Source organism: Typopeltis vanoorti, chromosome 10 (genome assembly GCF_054136105.1).
Source record: "Typopeltis vanoorti isolate ZY-2024b chromosome 10, IOZ_Tvanoo_1.0, whole genome shotgun sequence".
Classification (NCBI taxonomy): domain Eukaryota; kingdom Metazoa; phylum Arthropoda; class Arachnida; order Uropygi; family Thelyphonidae; genus Typopeltis; species Typopeltis vanoorti.
This window is the reverse complement of record NC_143558.1, coordinates 22,658,654-22,675,364: the sequence shown is the minus strand read 5'-3', so window position 1 is coordinate 22,675,364 and position 16,711 is coordinate 22,658,654. Positions and strand designations below refer to the sequence as shown.

The window sequence follows — 16,711 nt, the reverse complement described above, 5'->3', positions numbered from 1 at the left end:
GCCATCTTCATCGATGCAGAGGAGTTTGACAAATTGTGACATCAAGGCCTTCTCTACAAACTCATAAAGTTCGGCTTTCCAATCAAGTTGATAAGAATACTCCACTCATACCTGAAAGACAGATATATGCAGGTCAGAGTCGGAGAATCGATTTCGTCCAGACGCAGGGTCTTCGCAGGAGTACCCCAGGGCTCTCTTCTGGTCACCTCTCCTGTTCTCAATCTAGGTAGCAGACATCCCTCTGAACCCGAGAACAACATTCATTGCATTATATGCAGATGATACTGCATTAATGGCAAGATCTCTGAGCCCAAAACTGTATACATATATAACCAGTATACATATATTATATTATATTAGTATTAGATATTATATTAGAGAGAGATGGCTGGCGGATCCAAGTTAACCGACAGAAGAGTTCAGCCATACTGTTTCTTATAGTCCTTATAAGGACTGGCTTAAAGGAGCGAAGCAAGAATGCTTTTCATCTTCCCCGTTATCTGTAGAGGGCAGTGTAGGTTTAAGGTGATATTGAGCTATTAAAGCTCTGATCATGGCAGGAAGGGACCAGCAATAGCCTACCCTCAGTTAGAGCTTCATTGGCTACAGCATTGCCATATTTAAAGGTAAAGCCGTCTCTAAAAATTCGGACGATCCCTAGGCCACTCAATCGTGGGCGAAAGACCGTCCATCTCAGCGTATTAAAAGAAATGGTGTTGGAAATGAATTGTATTATAAATAAAATTTATCTAGCTGAAGTAATAAAATACAAGGACTATCGTTAAACATGATTGGTGATTTAAAAAAAAAAAAAAAAAAAAAACTCGGTACAAGTCACAAGTAGGATGGGTCATTCTGAATATCGCGATGCGGTATGATAGAAAGTGGAATGCCGATATCATGGAATAATTCTGCTAGTTTCTTAAAAAAAGACACGATTTCTTTATTTTCTCTATTTTTACTGCAAAGATATTAACTTAAGCTAGATAAATTTTATTTATAATACAATTCATTTCCAACACCATTTCTTTTAATACTTAATACTGAATAATATTTAGCATGATGGAAACAAGGTTATGGGAGGGAAGATTAGACCCTTGAAGGGTAATGGCTGGCAATGCTGTAACTGAGGCTCGGCTATTGCTGTTACCCTCCTGCCATGATCAGAGCTTTAATAGCTCAATAAAACCTTATCCCTACACTGTCCTCTATAGATAACGGGGAAGATGAAAAGCGTTCTAGCTTCGCCCCTTTAAGCCAGTCCTTATAAGGACTAAGGAAGGTTATGGGAATAGGGAATCAATCGACCGTGAGATGCGGTGATTGATTTTCAATCCAAATCCTTGGATGGCAATGCTGTAGCCAATGAAGTTCTAACTGTGGCTCGGCTATTGCTGTTATCCTCCTGCCATGATCAGAGCTTTAATTAAAATTAATAGCTCAATAACACCTTATCCCTACACTGTCCTCTACAGATAACGGGGAATATGAAAAGCATTCTTGCTTCGCCCCTTTACGCCAGTCCTTATAAGGACAAGGTTATGGGGCCAAAAGTCCTTTTTAGGACTTCCAGGGTAACGAATGGCAATGCTGTAGCCAATGAAGTTTTAACTGAGGCTCGGCTATTGCCGTTACCCAGCCAACACTAGAGCTTTTAGCTCAATAACACTCCATCTACACAGATTTACTTCATTCAGATGACGGGATAAAGAGTCAAGGACTCAGTCCATCGCCCAGTTCTTTTAAGAACAAGGTTATGGGTGAAAACAGGAGAAGAGAACAATCGACCGTGAGATGCGGTGATTGATTTTATATGAGATGCCCATATAGGGTAACGGATGGCAATGCTGAACCAATGAAGTTTAACTGAGGTTCGGCTGTTGCTGTTATCCTGGGTTAATGAGTTCGCTCTCTTAGGTTTTGCCCTAAGGGAGCAATTGAGTCTTCGGGGAAAGTGTTCTCCGGCACGGCCCGCTGAGGGGTACTTGCCGGTGAATTATTTTCGTCGGAATGAGCGGTTCTGCTCGGTGGTCGAGTTTCACTGAGTAGAACGAACGCGGAGATTTGGACGGTCTTTCGCCCACGAATGAGTGGCCTAGAGATCGTCCGATATTTTTGAGATATCACCTTTACTTAAACAGTCGGTGATTGATTCATTCAATCCAATACCCTTGGAGGGTAATGGATGGTAATGCTGTAGCCAATGAAGTTCTAACTGAGGCTCGGCAATTGCTGTTACCCTCCTGCCATGATCAGAGCTTTAATTGCTCAATAACACCTTATCCCTACACTGTCCTCTACAGATAACGGGGAATATGAAAAGCATTCTTGCTTCGCCCCTTTAAGCCAGTCCTTATAAGGACTAAGATTATGGGTGTGTTGGAAAAGAATAAAAATTACATATTTTTTTTTTATATTAAATCATAAGCCTGTAGAATCCATCTGTTTTGACTTCCCGTTACAAAGATTATGTTATCAGCGCCCTCTGGTGAACCTACATCTCCAAACACAAGTGTTTCTTGCCAGTACTTTCACATATCTGCAAACACAAGTGTTTCTTGCCAGTACTTTCACATAAAAAAAAGTGGACTGATTAAACTATTATACTGTATCGATTTATTCTGGAAGGGAACGTTATTATTGATATTATCCTTATTATTTGGCCAATTATGTTCTGACTTTTCTTGACCATGAAATATCAAAGAAATAACACATACTTCTAGGTCACATAGCCAAAGTTCATCTCATGGTCAGTCGTATTGGCGGTTAAAGATTAAACATCATGACCATCCCAGGGTGTGACTGTTCTCGAAGAACATAGAAGTGTGGTAATCGAAACACGGATGATTGTATATATAAATATTTGTATGCAGTTGTCGGATACAAATTTTATTGATATAACTTTAAATTGCAAAATTAAATACTATTGTACATAGCGTACAAAGACCGATCAAAAATACCCAGGTTAGAATTTTCGATAGGCAGTAACTCAACAGTATCGAAATGACAACCATAATTGGCAACATCTCTCAACGCCACCTACTGGTAAAGGAAGTGGCACCTGATCTTACTAGTGACTTGACCTAGAGTGTATACCACCCCCCCCCCCTTCCTCTGTCATAAACGAAGGATTTCTGGATTTCATAAAGTAGATAACCCAAAGTAACTTGCGTGTACTTGGATATTCTTTTTTTTTTTTTTTTTTAATCTGTCTTGGATCTTTTCTAGTGGTTATTTGGAATTCTAGTCTTAAGAGTATTTACTAAAATAAAGAACTAAAAGGTTTCATTTCGGTGATGCAAAATTATATAAATCAAGTGAATATTAAATCCAGCATAATTTCAAACCCGAGTATAGAAACTATAAAAGTTTCGTACGAAATTTGACCTAAGGGCGCTTTCCGGAATACACTCGCCGGCATTGACGAGATGCCCTAGTCGGACCTTATAAGGAGACATGATCGCTTTGCCCCCAAGCGTCCATATATGTCAGGGAAAAACATTCACCGACAAGGCCCCTCACGGGCCACGCCGGAAAGCACTCTCCCCGGAGACTCAAAATGCTCTCTCAGAGCAAAATCTCCCGAAATCTTAACCCCCCCCCCCTCACCGTAAGCCAGACTCGGAAGAAACCTTAAGAGAGCAAAAACTCTGGTTCAGTACTAAGGAACCATTAACGCTACTGTCAGGATGGGTGAAGCAAAAATGCTTTTCGTATTCCCCCTTTTGTCTGTAATGGAAGTTATTTGAGAAAGGGTGTTTTGTGAGCTTTAAGCTCGTCCTCTGGGGGGAGTTGTGTTAGCTATGATCGGTTGGGAGTAGAATAGCCTTCTGTCTTTTGTGTTTGTAGTACTCTGTTTCATTGTAATTGAGAGCTTGTACGATCAGCTGGTTTGAATGTGAATTTGATTTGACGAAGAATTTTTTTGCGCGATCACGAAGAAGGGAGGAGATGTATGGAATGCCTGGTTCTCGATGAATCTGTGAATTTCTGAAAAACCGCGGGGCGTCTCGGATCATCCTTAGGCATTTATTCTGGATTCATTGTAGTTTTGAAATGTTTGATCGTGAAGTGTGAGGCGTAGATAATAACTGGACGTATGACCAGCTGGTAAAGTACTAATTTATTTTGTAAGTTTAATATGCTCTTGCAAAAGAGCAAAAAAAAAAAAAAAAAAAAGACATTAATGACTTTAGGGGTGAAGCAATAAGCTTTTCGTATTCCCTGCTATCTGTTACGGGTACAGTGAGAGTAAAATTTTATGAGCAGTTTGCTCGCCCTGAATGGGCATGGAGATTGCATCGCTACAGGAAGTTAAAATGGTTTTTGATCTTTTATATTTGAATATATTCGTTGCCTCGTACGCTACAGCTTGCTGAACTAGATCAATGGGATGTATGGACGTCTTTAGGAAGAACTTTTTTGCTAGAGTGTAGGAAAGAGAAGATATAAGGAATATTTGTGTCTCGATGAAGTTGATTGTTTCTGACGAACCAAGTGGCGTTTAGAATCATTCGTAAGCACTTGTTTTACACACGTTGCAGTTTGATAATGTTTGAAGTGGAGGTGTAGCTCCGGGCTGGAGAGGCGTAAGTGAGTACAGGACGAATCATCAGCTGGTATCAAAGCAACTTGATTCTGACATTTAGCTTGCTGTTCCTGTTAATTAGTGGGTAGATCTGGGCGATGGCTTTAGATGCCTTTGCACACGTAGCCTTGATGTGTTGGTTAAAAGTTAATTTTTTAACTTTTAACCAAGGTATTCTGTTTCTGTCTGCCAAGGGATTTTAGTATTCTACAGGTGATATCGGCCTTTTCGTAAAGAGAATGGCCGAGCTTTTCTGTGGGTTCACTTCTAGTCTCCATTCGGAGAACCATCTTTCTTATTTTAGAAGGTTTTCTTGAAGCCTTCTATTAATGAAGTGTGGTCGCAGAGATCTGGCTAACAATGATGTGTCATCCGCATATAGGGCTATGACGGATGACATTGGGTTGTGTGGGATATTTGACATGTATATAGAGAACAGCAATGGAGCCCGTAGGGATCCCTGCGGTACTCCGGCCAAGATATGGCGCTGAAATGAGGTAGTACCATTGATCTTCACTTGCATGGTTCTATTTTGAAGATATGATCTGGTTAAATGTACATTTTCAGTGAGATACCGGCTGAGATAAGTTTGTGTAGGTCCGAAGTGCCATATTTTGTCTGATGCTTTGGAAAGGTCAAGGAAAACAGCTCCTGTGTATTGACCGCCAGTTGTATTTGGTGGTGATGTATTCCACAATTCTGTGGATTTGCTGGGTAGTACTATGGTGTTGCCTGAAACCAAACTGTTCTTTAGGGAGGATGTTTAGGTCATTTACTGAGGTTTGGAGTCGTGAGAGGATGACCTTCTCCGCAACCTTACCCAGGTTGGAGATAAGACAGATTGGACGATAATTTTGAGGTAGGTGTGGGTCCTTGACTGGCTTATGAATTGGGATTATATCAGCCAGTTTCCAGATGGAAGGAAAATAGTGAAATCTTAAGATTGTTTACTCTTGCATTTGAAATGTCAGAAACAAAAGCTTCATTTCGGCGATGCAAAATTATATCAATTAAGTGGATATTAAACCCAACATTATTTCAAAGCTGAATGTAGATTGTAAAAGTTTCTTACGAAATTTGATCAGAGAGCTTACGGAAATAATAAAAAAATAAAATTAAAAAAAAAAAAACAACTAAGAATATGTTATATTTGTAAACTGCATGTGCTATTCTGGTCTGTTTTGTAGGATAAAAAAACCGGAGTACCCGGAGAGTGGAAACTTTTCAACCTCATATGAGACTTGCTTACTTACTTTCAGTTAAGAAAGACCCTTATGAAGTTCTCTGCGTCTTTAAGGGTTCGAACCCTGGTCTTCCTAACCCACCTACATCGCTCATATCTACTGACCTGCGATTAGGATCTCACAATAAAGTATTTTCTTTCTTATTTTTTTCAAGTACTCTTTGGTGATCATTGCTTCAACCTGTTTATTAAAGATTGTTTATGTTTTCAAGTGTAAAAATCAGGTAAGAGTAAAGACAAACAAACAAACACAAAATCTGTTCCAGCAAGATTTTAATTTATATATCTCAATCCATAAATAAAATTTATCATCACAACATATTAATGTACATGTACATGCAGACTTGTTACATTAAGGTAACAGGTGGGGGGATAAGAGGGGGAAAAACTAATACTGGTACAAGCAGATAAGTGTAGTCTGCTAAGCGGTAACACTCCCTTGGGGGTCAAAGGTTGTTTTGGCGAAAGAGTAACCATGAAACCGAGTTCTCAGGGAGAAGAAAAAAAGGGGCGGGGCTTGAGTAAAAAAGAACAAAAGGGGGATTTCTTCACTGATATTAACCCGCTCTTCCATGATCATTTATGGCTAATTCAACAAACAACTTAAAAACAAAATGTTAGGGTGTTTATGTTTTTTTTTTTTTTTTTTTTCTAGCTAAACTGAACTCTTCTAGCAACACAGTTCTAGCTAAACACAAACAAATATTGCTGTCGGGTGGTTCGCCAAAATAAAAAAGACAGTTGGTCATTAGGTGGCGCTCGCTGCAACTATCACCGGACTGGACAAATGATGAGGTCAAGAAATTTTAGTTCCAGCAGATGCCACTAGGAGGTGTCCTTTGTCCCTGGACAGTGCATATACACAAACCGTACAAGAACATGAGGTATTTTTTTATTACTACAGAGAGCTGTAGCCTTCAGAGGAGCACATTTAAATATCCTGTCACTTTGGTGGGGGGGGGGGGGGTAGTTCATTTATAGAAAAATGGGAGAGAGGAGGTATCAAACATGTGGATATTCACAAATTTCTACAGATTATTGATAATAATCACAAATGATGAGCCTTCTTAGTAAAATCATTAATTCTAGTTGCAGTTACAATGATACGTTTGAACATTTTAAGTACATAATGTCAGGTTTTTTTTATGTTGACTTCCATGGTTTGAGGAGAAAAAAAAATGTCAGGCTTATTTACCGAAGTCACCAACTCTTGAAAGTAAAAATGTTATAACAGTTGACATTATGTACTTACATACAAAAACAACTCACTCGGTACAAATATTGGAAAACTGGAGGTGATGAAATTTACAAAAATAACCTGGACATAACTTTGTTTTTCCAGGTTCCAGCATCAAACAATGTATAATTTATCTATGCACAATCATATTTGTAATGAGAACCCTTTCACATGTGCAACATAAAAATTATCTATTCTAACTCTCCTTCCAAACACACAAAGACCAAAGGGAAGCCCATTTACTCGCTTCTAGATAAAGTAAGAGTTTAAAATCGGGACAACGCAGTACATAATTTGAATATTAAGTTGTACATATATCTTTTGTGTCTGTTTAAAACAGCACACACATTTGAGCTAGATGTAAGAATATACAGTACAATCCACAAACAAATAATAGTATGAAGAATGAAATAAGGTGTTCGATATTTGGATTCTACACAGATTATTTTATAGACACACTGAAAAACCTTCCACATTTTGAAGTTCAGGCATTAATACAATAAATTATTTTTTTCTTATACATATAGATATTAAATATCCTATATAAATATCCAACATGGATGTTAAATGGCAAAATAAAAGATATTACAGTAAAGTGATAAAACTGGACACAGACCTTCAAAAAGCTATACGATTTTTTTTGTTTAGAGGTGATTTTAAAATAAAAAATGAAAAATTTTACGAAATTTTTCAATAACTTTTCGAGAATTTTTCAAAAAGTTCTTTTTAGATTTAAAAATTAAAAAAAATCTATTTTTTAGATTTTTAAAAGACTATTTTTTAGATTTAAAACTTTAGATTTTTGTACAGTTTAAATTTTTTTTAGATTTTTGACATTTTTCGGATTTTTCAAAAAATCATTTTCAATTTTTTTTCAAAAAGTTCTTTAAAGTTTATTAAAAACTAAAAAAATAAGATTTTTAGAAATCTAAAAACAAAGATTGTTTTTCAAAATTGAAAAACTAAAAAAAGTTCAGACTTTTGAAAACCTTTTTTTTTAATTTTTCAAAAAAATATCGTTTTTTAGTAATTATTTCAGATATTTATTCGTTCTAATTAACAGAAACTCATCATCCAAGTATGGTACAATTTTTTAAATTTTGAAAAAAAAATTGAAAATTAAAATTTTTATTCTAATAAAAAAAAAAATGAAAATTTTTTATTTTATTAGAATTATGAACATAATCCTAATAAGCCGATTTTAGCATTAACTTTTATGAAGGATCTGTATTAACAATATATGACTTTTTTCAATTCCTATAATAATGATAATAAACTTCAAAACTTTGTTGGATTATTGACACTTAGAACTTCACATGTGAAAGGGTTCTTAGACAAGAATTCGTAGATAAGAATTGAAGGGTGCTTTTTTTCGTAATACAAAACAGGGTGTACATTCTTGAGTCATACTGTTAGAGTTTTGGAATCCCTAATAGAAATTTCGTGAAGGACATTGTTACTTGAGATATCTGATGCAAAATGACACCTGTAGACATTTATCCTGTTTATTTTCATATCCCATCTCTATATTAACTAAAAGTTCATACATACACACATACATGCACACCTGTTTACGGACACAAAACGTTCCTGGTTCAAAATCATCCTACGAGTTAACCTATCTTCGAAAAACACATACGCCTTCTATCTCCGTTTTAGTTATAAAATCATGGAAAAAATATTAATTTTTCTGCTTATGGAAAGAGTAAAAAATAGAGTTGTAAACAATGTTGTGCTGATTCCTAATTACTGCATGATTATTTTAAATCAATTGGATAGCATTTATGCTAAGTATTTTGATGTTCATGGACATGCGCAAATTGAGATTGATATTGACATAGAAAGAACGCAAAGAAATGAAATGCATTTTTAATTTCCTAATTTATTCAAACGATTCTAATGTCTCTATTTGATATTGACGTTAAACATTTTTTTTAAAATTAGAATGAAGTTAAAAATGGGAATTCAAATTATACCCACAGTCGAGGTTAATGTGGAGTTACCCGTAATGTTTTATTAGGAATAATGTTATACCTGATCAGCATATTTCCTCAATTTTAACATCCGGGAAGTTCGTGTCTGTAAAATGCGTGATTGGGAGGGTGTGCAGTGTCGTTGTTGATCTCTCATTTTGGGATTTTAATACTTCAGATTTTATAAACCAACAGTGCAAAATATACTAAATTTCTGGCAAGACTCGAAATTTCCACTTAAAAATGATAGTAATAACAATTATTACTATCATTGAAAATTGAAATATTGGCTTAAATTTATTTAATTTTTCATTGTATGATATTCTTAGAATTTGACAAAAAATTACCGAAAATTTTTTTCATGGACTGTATTATATAATAAAAATGTGTGTAATCTGTTCAGCCTTAGAGCAAAAATGCAGTAATTAATATTTCACTGTTGCTTTTACAAAATGAGTATTAAATTAATATCAGGTAGGTTCTTGTAGCGTGATGGTTTCTTGAATATCGAATTTTGTCAACGAACTACTACGCTCTTTCAAAAAATAAGGTAACAGCTTGCGGAAGCGTCGGCATGTATTAGTTCCTCATATGACCGCTAGATGGCACATCAATCGCAAGATGGCAAGAAGACTGGAGGAATGATTATGTATAGATGATTGCACCAAATCTCTTTTATCGTGTTAAGGGTATCGCGATGATAGGAATCCATCACTGGAAGACAGAAGCGTAAGAAGTCAAGTGTGCACGAAACAGATTTAGATGTGGTGTGATCCCGTGTAAACAGGACCTAGCAGACAGGAAAAAGCAGTCTGTTGTTTGCTGGTTGTAACTGACACGTGACATTGACGTATTCTATGCTGGGATGATGTCTCCCGCCTTCTCTCCAAGATGGCTTTGATAGAAGGTGGGCCAAATACATCGTTAGTGAGTAAGTTGAAAACTGATGTGGACAAGAGTCGACTCGTGTGTCACATGCATCGTGATTTATATAAAAGTGTCTGTTACCTTATTTTTAAGAATCATCGTAGTATTCACTTCTAGGTTCCAAAAATCTTTATGGAGGGAGGATGAGAATATTAACGTTATGTTGAATTGCTTTTGGAAACTGCAAGATAATCTAAAAACCTACTGAAAAAATACATCAAAATTATATCTTCAAGAGCACTGGAAGATCTTAGTTAAATCCTTTGAGCGTGTAGAATTTTCTACAATTTTTAAAATTTTTCACAGAAATTTCTACATTTTTAAAAATATTTCTACAGAATTGGGTTACATAATTTTTATGTAATTAAAAAAAATTCCATTTGAACGTATTTAGGGAACATAGTATGACAAGAAATATGTGTGAATTATACCAACTATCAATCGTATAAAAACCTTTCAGAAAAACAACAAATCTTTTAATAATGCCCTAAAATTTCATCCACTATAAACGAAGCAGAATCAAGGCTATAACGGCAACAAACTATACTTAACAATCACACCATAAGATAGGGTGTTTTTTTTCTCCTGAACTGATTTTTAAACTCTGTAACTATCTTACCTTTAATGGGTATTTTGCACGACATAACAATATACATAATTCTCTCGTTTATGCCCCTGTTTGTTGAGTGTAGGTGTCGGAAGACAAGGGGACAATTTTAATTAACATTAGACATGTCAGTTTAAATGTTAAAATATTATTTTGTCAAATGTTGTCATATTCAGATTTTTTGTCATACTGATGACAAAAAAATAGTTATTTTGTCAAAATTTTATTTTGTCAAAATATTATTAGGAATTTTTTGTCATTTTCTCAAAATTTCTATTATTAGGAATTTTTTGTCATTTTATCAAAATTTCTATTATTAGGAATTTATTCACTTTGTCAAATTTTCTATTACGAATTTTATATCATTTTGTCAAATTTTTTTGTCGTTTTGTCAAAATTTCTATTATTAGGAATTTTTTGTCATTTTTTCAAAATTTCTATTATTAGGAATTTTTTGTCATTTTATCAAAATTTCTATTATTAGGAATTTATTCATTTTGTCAAATTTTCTATTATTACGAATTTTGTCATTTTGTCAAATTTTCTATTATTAAATTTTTTGTCGTTTTGTCAACATTTCTATTATTAGGAATTTTTTGTCATTTGTCAAAATTTTCTATTATTACGAATTTTTTGTCGTTTTGTCAAATTTTTATTCTTACAACTTTTTTTGTCATTTTGTCAAATTTTCTATTATTAAAACTTGTACTAGATTTATTATCAAAATGTACAATTTCAATTTCACCAGTATTTGCAAATATTTTATTAGTTTGCAATTATGAATGTTCTTCGCTGTAAACATAAGTTTAATTATAATTTTACAGCAAAGTTAATGTTTTGCAATTGACTTTTTTCGTTTCAAAAATAATTATTTAGATTTCGAAGTGTGGTAGGTTTGTATCTGAGGTACTTCGGTGTGAGTGACAATGATGAAACACATTAGAGGTATTAAACTATAGTAATAGGGCCCCTTCCAAGCATCCCACGAAGATATTCTAATTCTGGAAGACGATTTAACGGTGCAAACGGGTACATATTCAAAAAACTAGTGCAGGAGAAATTACTTATGTGAACGATGAGCAAATGACATGTTCAGACTTCTATCTTTTTTTTGCAGTCCACGTTAATTTTTAATTAATTAATATTTTAATTAATTTTAAAATTAACGAGTTTGGTATTTCGTATATTAGAATGGGATATACATATACATATATTTATATATATATAAAACTTTTGTGTATTCACGTATTGTGCGGTTTATAATTGCTCTGAGAGATTCAGGAACGATGAAAGTGATATACAACAATATTGTAATGGGTTTTTTTTCGTTTTTTTTTTTTTTTTTTTGCTGACTCAATGAGAATGAAGTCTTATTCACATAGAAGGGAATAGGGGAATTGGAAAAAGGGAATAATTTGCACTTAAGATATATACGTACAGCGTGGCAGTTTTTAACAAAATCATTCACACCCTAAAAATTCTATCTATTTACGTATAAGCTACAAAAAAATTTAGGTTTTTTTAACTAGAACTAACAAATTTAACATCTTATCATTAAGCCACCAGAGGGCGCGACAATTCTAACTTCTCCAATCTGAAATTGTTTATCGTGTTCTGTGCTTTGATATTGTACCTCCCTTAAGACTAAAACGAGTCCTAGCACAGAGCGCGATAAACTTTGCAATGATCCAAGTCTGTTATTGTTAAATGTTAGGGCTTTCAAAATGACGTCATTCTCGCTGTCTTGCACTCATCCATTCGCTTTTTTTTTTTTTTTCTTTCTTTCTATCTTTCACTCTATGGAGTTTTATTCATCCAGTTTTGGATGACGTTCAGAGGTAGGGAATGGGGGATATCAGAGAATGAAAAAACGAACAAATGCCAAAAATGGATAAAAAATGAATATCGTGCACACTAATCATTTTCAATTGAGCGATGGTTATTTATTTATTATTATTTTTTTTTTTTTTTCGTCAGTGGGACATCTTATAGAAGAACACCTACGTCAATAGTGTTTGTCTCACTTTATAACAAATGTGGGATTTAAAAGACAGGGAGGCACTTGGTATGCTAGAATGCAGATATTCACTTTTTGTTTTGTTTTTTTTTGTTTTTCCATTCTTGGACTTTTTTTTTGAAAAAACAGCTATGAAAAAACACATACATGCACACCCACACATCCACACACACACACACACGCACATGTACATAAACTGACGAGAGTTTGTTTAGTTTTTCTCCCATGGAAGTTTGGAGACTCTTGCTTCTATCACTCGCTCTCTTTCGTAAGCCAGCCATTTTGCTAGTAAGGAAAAACACAATCATTGGATAAAAGGACAGAGGGAGAATTAGCAATAATTCAAAACAGATAACAATATACGCAAGCAGCTAAAAATAGGCTGCTGAATGACCACAAGTCCATCTATTTCGATAATGAGATGATTGTCAAAAACCTTCAAAAGAATCGGGACAGAGCTGGCTTGGCCAGTGGCATCAAACAAGCTACATATTTTAAAGGGATTGGGGGATTAAAAAAGACTTTTTTTTTTATTCCTTCAGCGTTCCTTATAAAGGCAGTTTAATACATTATACTGTTTCATTCTCTCTCTCCCATTCATTCTCTCTCTTACTCTCCATCTCTTGATAGACTCCGTATTATTTTTTTTTAATTCTCTTTCTATTATGGGTAGGAGAAGTATATATTTTTTTTAAATAGGCCTGTAAATATTCTTCCATGCTTTAGCATGCAATGAATGTGGTCTTAAATGTACTAAAATATGTCAACAAAATTCTTCTCTATTCTTGGTTAGACCACAATCGATTTGTTTTACATCGCCTGAAATACTTCATGCGATGATGACAATTAAAAATCACAATGTCTTAGACAGGTGTTGTAGACTATAAGAATTATATCAAAGATTGACCAAAATCTCACACACGCACGCACGCACACACACACCAACTAACTCTGACGGTAAATCAAAGGTTTTTTTCCAACTTCAGTTTTACACGCTTCCGTTTTCATTTTTTTTTTTTTTAACCTCACCCCACTTTCATAAAGGCAACAAGGAGACTTAAGTTCATGATCATTGAATTTTTTTTTTTTTCCTCTCAAAAAGACGATTAAAAATAAAACAAACAAACAAATAAAGAAAGTACTAAAGATAGGCTTCTTGTATTTTTTTTTTTTTTTTTTTTTTTTTTTTTGTTCATGTGATATCTTTTGAGTCTGAATCTCTATCGGCCAATGCTGACCCAGCGTTCTGATTCACCACACACTTCCTCATATGTTTTTCTAGCGTGCTGGGCACCGAAAAAGGCATGTCACAGAAGCGACACCTATACACATCTTTTCCTAATCGGCCATGAGTTTTCATATGTCGTGTGAGCTTGGAGCTCTGGGCACAAGCATAGCTACACAGCTCACACTTGTACGGTTTTTCACCAGTATGGGAACGTCTATGAACAGTTAGGTTGCTACAGTTTTTAAATATTTTACCACAATATTCGCACGTGTCATTTCGACGTTGTTCTTTGGGTTTCGTAGGGGTTCCGCTTGTAGCAGGGGTGGGGAGGATACTTACAACACTGCATGTACCACTAGTGCCCGGTCGGGGGCTAACGGACCTTCCCAGGCCAGTGGGGGTGGCCGACTTCAAGGCACTTTCCGTGGATTTATGGCGAGACATATCAGTATCGTTTGTATTAACTCCTAGAAAGAGGTCGCGATTATGATGGGAAGAATGAACAGAAGGCAACCATAGACCGGCGTATAAACTGTCTCGTTCCCGGGGATGTTCCCCCAAGTCCAATTTCAACCTTTTGCCCACTTCGAATGGATGGTCGAAGGCACCCAGTAGTCCGTGGCCGAAGTCCAGCGGGGGTTGGCCAATGATTTTATGGCCTTCATCTCGATTTGGTCGTTCGGGTCCATTCTCGGAAGTGTTGTTGACCACCGTCGAGGCGTTACTGTCCGCTTCCGATAGGGGGCGCTCCAACTTGACCAAAGAACGCGCCGAGCTTTCTTCTAGAGCTTGTTGGTACGCGTCATTGTACTGCTGGATGTTGCTCAATCCGATTTTCTCCATCACCTCCCCTAATAGGGAATGTCTTGTCTCGGGACGCTCCGGATGTTCACACTTCGTCCCTTCTGTCGACGTATTCGATGCTGGAGTCGTGTTAGCAGCCGGTCGTGTGCTCAGATCTTCTGCCATCATCTCGGTTCCACCATCTTCCGTTTCGTCCTCTTCCGGTTCTTCATCCTCATCCAATTCTTCTTCTTCTTCTTCATTGTCGGCTGTTTGACCGTCGGATGCATCGTCATCGGCCGCACACTGTTGACATCCCTTCACCGTCGAGTCTGGAGTGGATCTAGCGGATTCGACACTGTTGTTTTCCGACACTGTCGAGCCACCTGGAGATTTGTTTTGATGGGTCTTCATGTGCCTCTTTAATTTGCTGGCCTGGGTGCATGCGTGGTTGCAGATGTGGCACTTAAACGGCTTTTCTCCCGTGTGAGATCGTCGATGGACAATGAGATTGCTTTGAAAGCGGAACGATTTTCCACAAAATTCACACGATTTGAGCTTGGGAGATGTCGGAGGATCACCAGCTTTACTACTCGTCGAAGAGGCCGAAGATCTCTGTTGCGGAGGTTGAGGTTGAGGAGGTAAACTCGGTTGAGGGGTCGACGTTGGCGTGGAAGGCTGCGAAGACGATAAAGGGGGTTGAGAAAAAGGTGGTGTTAGCTTCCTCGGTGAAGGGGCCGTATTAGGACTGGTCGCTCCAGCTAACTGTCGTAATCTTTGTGAATAAAAGTCCATCTGGGGTTCGAATCCCAACGCTAGGGGCGGAGGTCGAGGCCTTTCTAAACCTAGTGGTCCTCTGTCAAAGGGATGATGTGAATCGAAAGGGGTCAGTCCTAATGGTGGGTGGTGATTTAACCTGTGATACTGGTCACTTAATAACTCCATCCGAAAATCATGACTAGAAGGACGGGGGAACATATTAGGGGTGTTAATCGTGGGTCCAAATTGTCTTTCACTTAGAGGCATGCGCAATAACTGTAGAGCAGGATGAGTGCTGACTTCTAGGCCTAATGGCTGCGGCAAAAGCGGTTCGTGGCTGGTATTTGAAGACGGGGGCAAGGAGGAAGGAGTCGAACTGGTACTACAACCATCGGCGTAGATTTTTAAGCCGTGGATGTGTTGAGCATGCTGCATCAAAGTCCAGGCTGACATAAACGTCTGTTTACAGGTGTAGCACACATAATTGCTGGGTTCTGTAAAAGAAAAAAAAAAAAGAAAGAATTAGTTTTTTCATTCCAATACTGACCATCTAGTTACATGTACATTATAAAGATAAGAGTCAAAAAATGACGGGCTTTTTTTTTTTTGTGACACGCGTGCCAAAGGGAAATTACAATATTCCAGCGGTCATCAACTCTCAATCAATCTCTGTCAAAACATCCCGGTGAGAAGTCCGACAATAGTAGGAGGGTGGTGATAGCTGATTTCCTAATGAAGGCAGCCCCCCCCCCCCCCCTGTTCCCCCCCCCATCCAACACATCGCACTGTAAGACAAGATCGGAGAGTTCAACCTGTAAAATCGGAGTTTGGGGGGGTGATATACTTGGGGGGGTATTAAGAAGGGGGGAGGTAGAAAAGAGAGCGAACGCTACAGAGGGATGATGTCGCCTCTCAGTTGGAGACACAGCTCAAACAATAGGCCATCAATCATGACGCTGGACACAAGGAAAGACAGAATCTCCCACCTCCGCAATCATCCCCCCCCCCGTTAAAGGCTGGCCGCTACTCTCGATTTCCGATTCTCTAATCTAGGATTGGGATTGAAGTGTTTGTCCATCCATACCAAGCTGTTTTTTTTTTTGGTGTGTGTGTGTGGGTGCGAAAAAAAAAGGCTCGTCCGTCTTTAGTAGCCGCCAAAAAAAACCCCTCATCTTTTTAGTTCAACCGCATAACCAAAGCCTATAATCTTTCTCCACTTCTACGGTGCAATACACAGAAATTTCAATTATACAGGAAGGGGATTTTCCCAGCTAGCCACGGGTTTATGGCAACCGGAAGGACGCTAGGAAAAAAGCGATGTGTCTTCGGTAGGATAATTTATACATTCA

General features: G+C 37.0%; 1 protein-coding gene across 1 annotated transcript in view; it reads right to left on the bottom strand.

The window, feature by feature from the left end:
* Nucleotides 1-8,160: 8,160 nt before the first annotated feature.
* The window catches only part of LOC150102224 (BCL11 transcription factor A-like), a 177,614-nt gene continuing 169,063 nt past the window's right edge, over nt 8,161-16,711 (bottom strand). The window contains exon 3 of the mRNA XM_090398651.1: nt 8,161-15,856. Coding sequence (XP_090254777.1) covers nt 13,785-15,856 — 2,072 coding nt within the window. The 3' untranslated portion in view covers nt 8,161-13,784. The remainder of the gene's footprint in view (nt 15,857-16,711) is intronic.